Source organism: Penicillium antarcticum, assembly GCF_028974205.1.
Source record: "Penicillium antarcticum strain IBT 31339 chromosome Unknown utg000005l_segment0_segment0, whole genome shotgun sequence".
In the NCBI taxonomy this organism is placed as follows: Eukaryota; Fungi; Ascomycota; class Eurotiomycetes; order Eurotiales; family Aspergillaceae; genus Penicillium; species Penicillium antarcticum.
In genome coordinates this window covers 2647371-2658465 of record NW_026695303.1, presented here as the reverse complement: position 1 = coordinate 2658465, position 11095 = coordinate 2647371, and the positions used below count along the sequence as shown (strand labels likewise).

The following is an 11095-nucleotide window of genomic DNA, read 5'->3' as shown; positions in this document are numbered from 1 at the left end:
TGCTGCCCTGCGTGTTTTCGTGTCTAGAGCGGCCTCTTGCGCCCTTTTGTAAATTATTCGGTTTCCAAGATATAAATGCCATGTTAAAGACATGCCTTCTAGCAGGCTTAGTCCGGGTGTTATTCTTACTCGTCGTTCAATAGATACAATGTCTTCTACGGAGTGTCGACTCCTCGATTTGACCTATTGGCCGTCAGGCCAAGGAGCGAAGGAAATAAAATAACGTTAAAGCAATTAAACATGTAAGGTAGCTATTTGTGCGGATTCCCCTGACTTTTTTTGCCCTTTCGGGACTGCTGAGCTTTTGCCTTAGGGTACAGTATGCCATGCACTGGTTCTCCCATACACTCGCATCTCGACTCGTTTCCATCAGACATGATATGCTTCAGAATCGGCAAGCTTCAATCACCCGCTGTGTTTCTTCGCGGGTCAACCCGATCAGCTGACCCTGCTCCAGTTGTACAAGGAGAGGTGCATCCAAGACCTCCATGAGATCCTCGACGAACCCAGTAAAACGGTCGTGCAGTAGCTGGACGTCAAAAATCCGATCTAGCTCTTCTCGGCTTGCTGGGGCAGCGGTTCCATATGGGGGTGGAATATGCTCGAGAAACATTCCACAACTGACCTCCCAGTAGGCGTTCAGCTCGTCGTCGTCGGTTGTCCAGGAACAAAGCCTGCGGAGAGGCTCCGGGAAGCGGTCCTTTTCCTCCAAAATCGCATGCGCCATGATATGGGCACCGAGATCAAACCAGCGCGTCCTGGAGACATGTTCAATCGAGGCATAGCAGAATTGCATAAATTCAACCGCGATGTGGGACAAAGGCGTGAAATTGAGGAGATGGCGGCAATCACTAGGGGGCGTGTAGCGGCAATACGAATTGACGATATGGAAGATCTGCAGTTTGAGGTCGAGATCCGAGGGGAGGGCATATTCGAGTTGGTGGCCCTCGATTATGGAGTGGAACGCTGGAGAAGTCAGTACATTGGATGACACAAAAAGTCTTTCTGTGGACTGACTCTCAACGGATTGCACGAGCCATTCCACATCTGAGAACATGTGGGAATTTCCGACCACGGCAAGAAGTCGGCTAACGGCCAGACAGACGAGGTAGTCCAATATCATCAGATCTACCTCCGCACGGATATTGGGGGTTCGTTCAGCCATTTTGATGAAGCAGGGAAAAAGTGTCAGTGATACAGGTTCGTCGCACTGGAGGAACCCATGTTTGCCATAGGATAGGGGTGTTGTTCCCACGGCGATTGTTTGTGATTGTAGGATCAACAACACCAGAGCGATCTGATAGAGAGCTTGGTCTTACTAATCATAGCACCCCACCTCTCCAGGGCTAACAGTTCCAAGCTTGTCAGATACAGTGGCATTCGGATATTCTGACTTGATCAGTGTAAGAGATTTGATGATCTACCGCTAAATTCATTGTGAAGTACTGGAGGTCTACAGCAGTCACGTGTATGTGTGTCGTCATTGCCGTAGATGTGATAATCCATGGATTATATATATATGCATCACATCCTTGGTCCACCACATCCTTTTGATGAATGCTTAGTGTACTCAGCAAAAAGGCCCTGGCACTGGGAATCAGGTGCAAAACTACGACCAACATGGCATGGTACTGTTCCGGTTCCACCAACACCGAGCTGATTGAGAACCTATTCAAGGCCGATTTAGTTCAGAATGAGCGTGTGAAAGAAGCCATGATGGGAGTAAGCAGATTCCTCATCTCCTCGAGCATTCTCTGACCGATCAAGGTTGACCGAGCTCACTATGCTCCATCTCGGCCATACTCGGACTCGCCCCAACCCATTGGACATGGAGCTACCATCTCAGCACCCCACATGCATGGTCATGCATGCGAGTATCTCATTGATTATCTTAAGCCTGGCGCTCGAGTGCTGGACATTGGATCTGGCTCAGGATATTTGACCCATGTTTTTGCCAACCTGGTGACCGACTCATCCGGCAATGGAGCCCAGGGACAGGTCATTGGAATCGATCACATCCCTGAGCTGACAGACCTAGCCCGCGACAATATGAACAAGTCCGACGAAGGCCGCAAGCTGCAGGCCTCCAGCAAGGTCGAGTTTTTCACCGCCGACGGACGTCTCGGGTGGAAAGATGGTGCACCATACGACGCAATCCACGTCGGAGCCGCGGCTGAGAAGCTTCATCCGACCCTAGTGGACCAGCTACGTGCCCCCGGGCGACTGTTCATTCCCGTGGAGTCAGAGCATGATGGAAGCATCCGGGAAAGTCTGACCCGCGGCCAATATATCTGGGTGGTAGATAAACAGGAGGACGGATCCGTTCACAAACAAAAGGTTTTTCAAGTCAGCTACGTGCCCTTGACGAATGCTCCAGCACGGTGAAGAGACCATTGGGCTACGGATTGTGACCACATTCGGGGTTGGGTGGACTGTTTTTTCTTGCTCGTACCATTATTCCTGCAGTTTCTACAGAATGCTGGGCCCATGGCCCTTTCCCACCAATCACCCGTCGAGGGATTGCTTGCTCGCAGACAACAGATGATAATAACAAAGTATTTCATTGTAACACTCATGTTCTCATAGTGACGCCGATCCCCATACATGAGGGTGTCCAAAGTCACTAGGTGGGGAACTCCCTCACACGCCATGTTCTACACAGAAGAGAAAGAAATGGAAAAGTAAAAAAATTGTCAAAGACTACTAGCGGAATCCGCCCGGGAAGTTGAATCCTTGACCGCCAAATTTGAATTGCGGTCCACCTTGTTGGAAGAAGAATTGTTGACCACCACCGTGACCGAATGGATGGCCTTGTCCCTGGAACGGATTTCCACGCTGCGATTCAGGGTCATTGGGGTCGTCACCGTTGTCGAATCTTGTCCGGAGTTCTGAATCAGATAGAACCTCATAAGCTTCGTTGATGGATGCCATCTTCTTCTCTGCTTCTTCCTTACTCACGCCCTGGGCGTGGGCCTTGTCTGGGTGGTGTTGCTTAGTGAGTTTGCGATAGGCTCGCTTGATTGTTCGGTCGTCCGCATCCCGACTGACACCCAGGACCTTGTAATAATCCTTTTGCTTCGAGCGCTTCAGGAGGGTGTGAGCCTTCTGATGGAGAGATTGAACCTCCTGAGAGCTGGGATGGTGTTCCTTAGCCGAGTCAAGTATGCGTATAGCATCTTCAAACCGGTCTTCGTCTAACGCGGTCTGGGCCTTATACAGGAGACCGTGGAGTGAGTGAGGAACAAGTTCTAGAGATTCTGAACAATAAGGGCCAGCCTTTTTAAGCATTCGCATCTGATATAGATGTTAGTTAACCAGTCCAAAAAAGACATTTCTGTGAAACATACCTCACGGTAAGCCTCGCAGGTTTTCTCGACGAGGAACACATAAAGATTGTTGGGCGCCAGACGGTGAATATGGCCAGCCTCCTTTGCCTCCTCAACGTCTGTCTTGGTGTCTGTAATCAATCCACTGGATTCGGCATCCCCGACCATGAGGTTGACTGCATTACTGAACTTGCGCGCCTCCAGGACGGTATGCAATTTCTCCAACCGCTTGACAAGCTTCCGTTCACGTTTATAGAGGCGATTGCAGGCCTTCGAGTCGGGATCAGCATGAAGACATTTGCGGATCTGAGCGAGGCCACGGTCACTGTCCCCTAAAGAGTAGAATAGCATCGATGACATCTGCAAGTGAGAGTCGATCAAGCTAGGTGAGATTTGCAATACATGCGCCAGGTCGCTGATACCTTCTTCTATCTCGCCTCGTTCAAAATGGCAATGGGCTCGCGCCTGCCGTAAAGATAATGCTGTGTTTGCCTTTAGAATGGCCACATTTGCCTCAGAGATGCAGCTCTCCCAGGCGCCTTGCTTTTCGGCACTGAGAGCCAACGTTGCCGCATTACGTGCAGCTTCCAACTCCTCGTAATCGGTGGATGATTTCTTTCCGGCCCGTTCGAGGTCCTGCAGAGCTTCTGCCCAGTGCGCGGATCGTGCCTTGAGGCGGGATCGTTGTAGGAGAGCGCCCTCGAAGTCAGGCTTGAGCTCCAGAACCCGATCAAAGTCGCTCGATGCCTGAGAGTTCTTTCCAATTGATAGATATGCTGCTCCACGTTGGAAGAGTGTGATGTAGTTGGAAGGGTCCCGCGAGACTGCGGCGTCGAAGTATGCTACGGCGTCTCGAGGCGAACCTTGTGCAAGGTGGGCTTTTGCAGAAGAAAGCAATTCGGATAGAGGCGTGTCCGGCGCAATCTGAAGAGAATATCCGGTGGAAAAACACGCCAGGAAGGTTGTGAGCAATTCCAAAGAAACGAGCATCTTGGAGTATGCGGCGCAGTACCGGAGGTGTATGAAATGGGGTAAAATCGGAATAGAATTTGTGATTAATCAGTCTCACTAGGAGCACAAGAAGAAGGTCATAGTCCGGAAGCCAGAATCAGAATGGGCTAATACGAAGAGGACACTGGAGGAAGTTGGAGAGCATGTCGCATACTCGAATCCGTGGCCTTTACAAGGTAATGTTCCGTTACCGTCATGTGACATGCATTGTTTCAATTCCAAACCCTCCGAACTTCATCTGTCAATTGGCATCCATTCCTTCAAAGTATGCTCGGCTTTCAGTCGATATGCCGCCGATGTCTCCTGCGACCAGCTAGGCTTGGTTCGACACTGTCGTCTTCGCGCGCGATCAACACCAGTACTTGGCCCCCATGTGCTATCTCGATTCAATACAGCTAATGCGTGCCAAAGCTTCGGAATTTGCCCTGTCACCCGCTCTCTTGACCAGAGCTCGCCTACTCACAGCTGAGCATACAAAACTTGCTGACCGATTGGGCGAGTCCTTCGACGCCAAAACTGCCAAGCGAGCTGGGGAGCTGGCACCGATTGCCAATGTCCTAAAAGAATGGGTCGATGCCAATGATGTATGTGCTGCCAACCAACCAAGCATCTGAACATATCTCTAATGCACATTTTCTAAAGTCCATAAGTGAGCTTATGTCGCTGCTGGATGATCCCAGCACGGATGCAGAGCTACGGTCACTGGCCACTGAAGACCTCGAAAGCAGTCACAATGTCCTCCCCGCAATTTCAGACCGGCTGAAAAAGTCATTGATTCCTCGGCATCCATTTGCGGATCTCCCATGTCTGCTTGAAATCCGTCCAGGCGCGGGCGGCGACGAGGCGGGCTTGTTTGCATACGAGATGTTACGGATGTACATCGCTTTTTGCACTCGAAGGGGCCTCCGCCCAACCATTTTGAAGCAGGAAACGGAGGTTGGTCCATCAGAAGACCGTTTAAGCGAAGCGGTGATAGAAATTGAAGCCGATGGAGCATATGATCTTCTGCGAACAGAGTCGGGGGTCCATAGGGTCCAAAGAGTGCCTGCAACAGAGACAAAGGGTCGTACTCACACCAGCGCTGTCAGTGTGATGGTATTGCCAAGTTTCCCAGAAAATGGCACTGAGATGGACAGTGCTTTGAACTTTGAAGATCCAACCAGCGACTACTATATTGACCCCCAAGAAGTTCGGATAGAAAAGATGAGAGCAGGCGGTGCTGGCGGGCAGCATGTGAACAAAACGGAGTCCGCAATCCGGCTAACTCATATACCCACGAATACCGTGGTCTCCATGCAGGATGAACGGTCCCAACAGGCCAACCGGAGAAAAGCATGGCAGGTTCTTCGAGCAAAGCTGGCTGAAGCCAGACAAGAAGCCCGAGAGCAGGAACTTGTGCAACTCCGACGAGGCATTCTCGGCGGAGTGGCCAAAATGGGCCGAGGCGATAAGATCAGAACCTATAATTTCGGCCAAAGTCGTTGCACTGACCACCGCACTGGCATCACGATCCATAACCTGGATGGTGTCCTCAATGGTGGCGATGGGCTGGATACAGTGATGGAAAGTGTGCGCACCTGGATGGCTGATCGCGAGGTCGAGGCCATGGTGGCCGAGGAACTGGCCAAAGAACAAAAGTAGGCGCCTAAAAGTGTCGACTTCGCTTTTTTATTGTACACTAAAATAAAGAGATACCATGTATGATATAGCAGACAAGCAAGGAAACAGTCTATTGAACAAGAACAATCTAAAGGTATTTGCGCTCTGGGTCTGCAATATCCAGTAGATCCATAGCCTTCTCGTACCTGTCCAGCAGTTAGCCATAATCCTCAACTTTGGGTATGAAAACTGACATGGTGAATACAATTCCTCCACTCATGATCAATCTGGCAAGTCGTGGGACAGCTCCTGACCAGAAAGTCAAGACACCCTCATCCTTGAAGATTCTTGCTGCGCATACAAAGCTGTTCTTGTAGTTCTTGCTGGCCTCAAGAGATTGCATTCTGACGGGAAGATTAGTAAATACCAAGGGCCAGTTGTCATTTGGGTTACCGACCGTGTCTTCACCGTGTCCAAGGGTTGTGTCACATAGCTGTATGCATGTCAGAGTCAAGTATCTTCCTGTTCAAGTTCAAAAGGACCTACACAGTGATCAATCCCGCAATTCCTCCAATGGCAAATGTACTGGCAGTACCCAGCTTCTCGCCCGGCGCCACATAACCCTCTGCAAGCTGCTTCAGTGTCGTGTAAGCCGTGAACCGGGTAGCTGAGTTAGCAGCCTGTCTTGCTGTGGTGGGGACGAAGCCCTGGAAGAAGCCTCGAACACCTCTCTCTTGGAAGATGATCTTGCTGCCGTGTAAGAAACCACGCATCCGAGGGTTGCCAGACTTGCGGTCATCAATCCTATAAGCCATGTGTGGTTAAAACCGAGAACATTGCCAAAGAGAAATATGGAGGTAGCTGACAGTTGAGTTTTGATACTCTCAAACGGGGTAACGGCAAGAAGAGACTCGGTGAATCCAGCACCAAAGCCAGCTACGACCGTCCTTGGCCCTGAAATCTTGCCATTCTCATCCTGGAGAACAGATTTTATGGCGTCAAAAGCGACGAATCCTATTGTGTAATTCGTTCATCAGTCTATGTGCCAACGGCGCATCGATTGCGGAAGGGGAGGCGCACGAATGCCCGCCTTAAGCGAGTTTCCGATGATCAGTGTTGTACATCCTGCGTACCACTGGCTTCCGAATGGCGGCCACGGGAGCTTCTTGCCGTGGGCAAGTTGGCGATTGAGTTGCGTCCGGGTCTTTGCGACTAGTGAAGAGCTTTAGCAAGGGAATGTTGGAAAGCTATAGAATGGCATACATTCAGCAGGATAAGTGATTGCTGAAGGGCACAATAGTTAGCGGACGACTTAGACTTGGGGGATCATTGAGCTCTTTACCGATCTCCACGGCTCCAGCAGTGGACCCCGCAAGGATGGAGCGGAGGGCGCTGGGCTGTCCATTGGTGAGTTTCAGGGATCCAACAATAATGCAACCGGAGAGCAAACCTTGGCCTTCTGGTCTTTATTCGCCGTTGCCGTTGCCATTTTGACTGGATGCTGGGTAGATCGGAGAACTGGATTTGTTGGACCTCGGAGTAATGATATACGGCCCCCCTCACGTGCCCCCTGCGCACTTCTACACTACAAATGGTTACTGGGCATCAAATTAGAGGGATTTTGTCAATTCACTATTCGCGTCATCTAGCTAGATCAGTTCAGCGAACAGTGCTCCTCCAAAGTTTTTTTTTTTCGTTTTTGTGGTTTTTTTTGTGGTTGTTTTTGCGAGATATCAGGGACGTGAGGTGAGGGCTGCGTCAATCCTAGGTTCGGACATCAACTCAATTCTCTCGAAACCCTCTCGTCACAATGTGTTATCTGTGGAACCACAGCGCCATGGATAGTGACTTTCGGGTATAGCTGTTGGGGATAAGAGCTTGGCGACAAGAGACAAAGGTGGGATGGTAAATGTGGATAAAAGGACCCAGTCGGTGGCTAGACAAGGATGAGTGCCAACAAGGCAATAGGCCATGGAGACCTTCAACGTAAAAAGGTGAAATCATCACACATTGGGAGCGTGGCAAACAGAAAGAGACCGACTGAGGGAAAAGTCGCATGAGATCGATGTAGAGAAACCGCTTCTCTGAATCCTGTGGAACGCCACAGAATCAACCAATAGATCCAAAACATGAACGCCATTTGCCCTGCAAGTCTGCGAAAACAAACAATCACGTTGGGCATATGTACACCCCTTCATGGAACGAAGCAAGAGCGAAAAGCATGGACGACGCCGGAAATGCACGAGAGTTTCATACCAAAGTTCCAATCCGACTCATGGCGAGGTCAGTGAATCAGATGGAATCATGAACAACAGAAGAAGAAACATATGATACACGCGTCGCATCAGAACCGTATCATTATGACCAGATAAGAAACTCAAATGCCGGAATAGTTCAGCAAAACCTCCGCAAAGATAGAAAGGGATAAAAGGAGGAAGAAAAAGCGAAGAAGAGAAATATTGATACTGTAAGAACAAAGTGTTGAAACGGGAATGACAGCGCACCGATAGAAAAACGAGGAGGGGAAAGTGGCTCAATCGCTGCGAGCCCGAAGTGTCAAAAATAAGAGCATAGAGTCAAGATTACCCAAGGATTTTACACCGTGGCAGATCCTTAGGAAATTGGCGCTTGAGTTTGACCGCCCATTTGACCTTGACCAAAAGTCATTCTGTTGGGATCGCTGTTGTGTTGCCCACGGCGCTGACCTTGGCCACGGCCGCCACGATAAGAGCCTCGTCCTCGGTTGTTGTTGTTGTTGTAGAATTGCCCGTTGTTCGGGTGGTTGTTTTGGCGGCGGGGCTGACGGTCTCCGTTGGCCATGTTCACAGATCCAGCTCCGGTCTGAGGCGGGGGGTTGGAGATTGGGCGAGGAATGTTCTCAGGGGAGTCGTACACGTAGAGCTTCTTGTCGATGTTCTGAGGGATAGGCTGAATCTCTGTGCCTAGTTCTTGTTCGATCTTGTACAGATTGAACCGATCTTCCCAGTTAATGAGGTTGATGGCAAGACCCAAGTGTCCGAAACGGCCCGAACGACCAATACGGTGGAGGTAGGTTTCAGCGTTCTTTGGGAAGTCGAAGTTGATGACAACGTTGACTGCCTGAATATCGATACCGCGAGTCAACAAGTCAGAGCAAACCAAATTGCGACACACGCCATTTCTGAAATCGTGGAACACTCGGTTGCGGTGCTGCTGAAGCATCCGAGCATGGGAGTAAAAGCATGAGTAACCAAGCTCAGTAATCTTCTTCGCAAGCAATTCAACCCGGTTGGTCGAGTTGCAGAAGATAATGGACTGGTTGATCTGGAGTTTGGAGAAAAGAGTGTTCAGGCAATGAACCTTTTGTTTCTCCTCAACAAATGCGTAGTACTGAGTGATACCGCGCAGAGTGAGTTCGTCCATGAGATTGATCTCGTATGGGTTGCGCATGTGCTTGTCCTGCGGAAGATTAGTGGTTGAGTCAATGAAAAATAAGTGTCGTGAAAAATTACCTTGAATGATTTGACAATGAGGGGGAAAGTGGCACTGAAGAGCATGGCCTGACGGTCTTTCGGGTGGAACGACAAGAGTTGCTCAATGACGGGGGTGAACTCAGGAGACAACAATTTGTCGGCCTCATCCATCACAAAGGTCGGGCATTCGGACAAGTCGGCGACGCCCTTGCTGGCCAAGTCCAGTACCCGTCCGGGGGTTCCCACGAGAATATGAACTGCATCATTCAATCGGATAATATCATCCATCAAGCCAGTTCCACCGGTGGTGACCATGACGTTGATGCCGAGGTGCTTTCCAAGGGTCTTGCAGACCTGTGATGTCTGAAGGGCGAGCTCTCGTGTGGGAACCAGGATCAAAGCTTGGGTCTTGGTGCTTTTAGGATTGATGCGCTCCAGGGTGGGGATAACGAAAGCAGCGGTCTTTCCGGTACCGTTTTTGGCCCGTGCCAATATGTCTCTTCCCGTGAGGGCAACGGGTATCGTCTCTTCTTGAATAGGAGAGGGCTTTTCAAATCCAGCCTCAAAGATCCCCATCATGAGCTCGCGCTTGATATAGAAATCTTCAAATTCGAGGCCTTTTGTGGCGGTGACATCCTTTTTCCCCCAGTTAGTCTCATGTTCACACCGTAAAAATCACTTGAGACGAACCTCAGTTTGTGGTCTGGCATCTTTCGGGGGGAGATTCAATGTGTCCTGTAGCCTCTGCTCGGTAGGAACTTCGCTACATAGCCCATCTTGTTAAAGTTTGTTTTGGTATTAATAAAACATGACCGGCTTACCCTAGCTTGGTATTGCCGAGTTGTGCAGCAAGTGCGTCGGCCATTGTGATGTGAGTGTGAGGGAGGGTGAGAAGTTCCGGGAGGATAAAATTTTTCGATCAAGTGAACAAATTGAGGTTTAAGATCGAGGCAAGTGTGTAGATATTGTCAGAGTCAGAGTCGGGTGTGTTGCAAGAGTGGAATAGGCAGTCAAGTGCGGTGCTTGATTGGTGGAGGGTGATCAAAGGTATGGTCGGAAGTGCGGAGGTTGTGTATGTCAATGACGGGAATCAAAAAATTTCCCGGGAGTGCTTTAAGTCTGATTGCGACTGAAAAAGGCCGTGTTGTAAGTGGATGGTAGATTGGATGGTCAATCAACGAAGCCTTTTGTGTGAAGCTGAAGGCTTTCTAGATATCGCAGTGAAGGGGGATCACTAATAGAAGAGTGAGTAAAAGAGACCTGGTGTATTCGCAATGAGGTCTAGGACTAGAGGTTGAGATGGTGATGGCGGGGAGCGAGGAGACTCAGGATGAAGTCGAACGAAGCTAAAACGGTCCCGCCGGTTCTTGAAGATCACGTGCCATGGTCCTGAGTGACACGATCTGTTTACATGAATTGAGTTCAAGCTCCAAGTTTTATTACCTTGAGAATCATGTTGATCATGGTTTTGAATCTCAAAAATAGAACGTATATAAAGGTATACCATATGAGCACCCTTGATTAGTAGAGAACATCGGCTAACATTCAACCCGCCAGGTCTACATAGCAAAGGTTCAAGAAGGAAACGAGACGAATGTCTATATGGGTTGGAAATCCAAATAAATAAGGTATTGCTTTATTCAAGGGTATTTCGCTACAAAAAAAAAGAAGAAATCGAGAGGAAGAGCTGCGACAGAAACCAGGATG

The 11095-nt window shown here is 49.6% G+C and overlaps 6 protein-coding genes across 6 annotated transcripts; 2 read left to right on the top strand and 4 right to left on the bottom strand.

Moving 5' to 3' along the window:
* Positions 1-385: 385 nt before the first annotated feature.
* N7508_005662 (uncharacterized protein) lies at positions 386-1165 on the bottom strand (the record flags this gene model as incomplete). The annotated part of the gene is made up of 2 exons (XM_058463728.1): positions 386-966; positions 1018-1165. The coding sequence occupies 2 exons, from the start codon at positions 1163-1165 to the stop codon at positions 386-388; spliced, it is 729 nt and encodes a 242-aa protein (XP_058320206.1).
* Positions 1166-1620: 455 nt separating this feature from the next.
* Positions 1621-2385, top strand: N7508_005661 (protein-L-isoaspartate O-methyltransferase; the record flags this gene model as incomplete). Its single annotated transcript, XM_058463727.1, has 2 exons — positions 1621-1722; positions 1768-2385. 2 exons carry the CDS (start codon positions 1621-1623, stop codon positions 2383-2385), a joined length of 720 nt encoding a protein of 239 aa, XP_058320205.1.
* Positions 2386-2703: 318 nt separating this feature from the next.
* Positions 2704-4316, bottom strand: N7508_005660 (DnaJ and TPR domain protein; the record flags this gene model as incomplete). The annotated part of the gene is made up of 2 exons (XM_058463726.1): positions 2704-3294; positions 3348-4316. 2 exons carry the CDS (start codon positions 4314-4316, stop codon positions 2704-2706), a joined length of 1560 nt encoding a protein of 519 aa, XP_058320204.1.
* Positions 4317-4735: 419 nt separating this feature from the next.
* On the top strand, positions 4736-5978 carry N7508_005659 (putative mitochondrial translation release factor (RF-1); the record flags this gene model as incomplete). The annotated part of the gene is made up of 2 exons (XM_058463725.1): positions 4736-4921; positions 4980-5978. 2 exons carry the CDS (start codon positions 4736-4738, stop codon positions 5976-5978), a joined length of 1185 nt encoding a protein of 394 aa, XP_058320203.1.
* A 106-nt stretch (positions 5979-6084) lies between these two features.
* On the bottom strand, positions 6085-7425 carry N7508_005658 (putative mitochondrial tricarboxylate transporter (Ctp); the record flags this gene model as incomplete). The annotated part of the gene is made up of 9 exons (XM_058463724.1): positions 6085-6142; positions 6191-6340; positions 6394-6429; positions 6483-6740; positions 6803-6950; positions 7017-7148; positions 7200-7220; positions 7279-7333; positions 7387-7425. 9 exons carry the CDS (start codon positions 7423-7425, stop codon positions 6085-6087), a joined length of 897 nt encoding a protein of 298 aa, XP_058320202.1.
* A 1124-nt stretch (positions 7426-8549) lies between these two features.
* dhh1 (DExD/H-box ATP-dependent RNA helicase DHH1) lies at positions 8550-10253 on the bottom strand (the record flags this gene model as incomplete). Its single annotated transcript, XM_058463723.1, has 4 exons — positions 8550-9374; positions 9428-10024; positions 10079-10151; positions 10210-10253. The coding sequence occupies 4 exons, from the start codon at positions 10251-10253 to the stop codon at positions 8550-8552; spliced, it is 1539 nt and encodes a 512-aa protein (XP_058320201.1).
* Between the last annotated feature and the right edge of the window lie 842 nt (positions 10254-11095).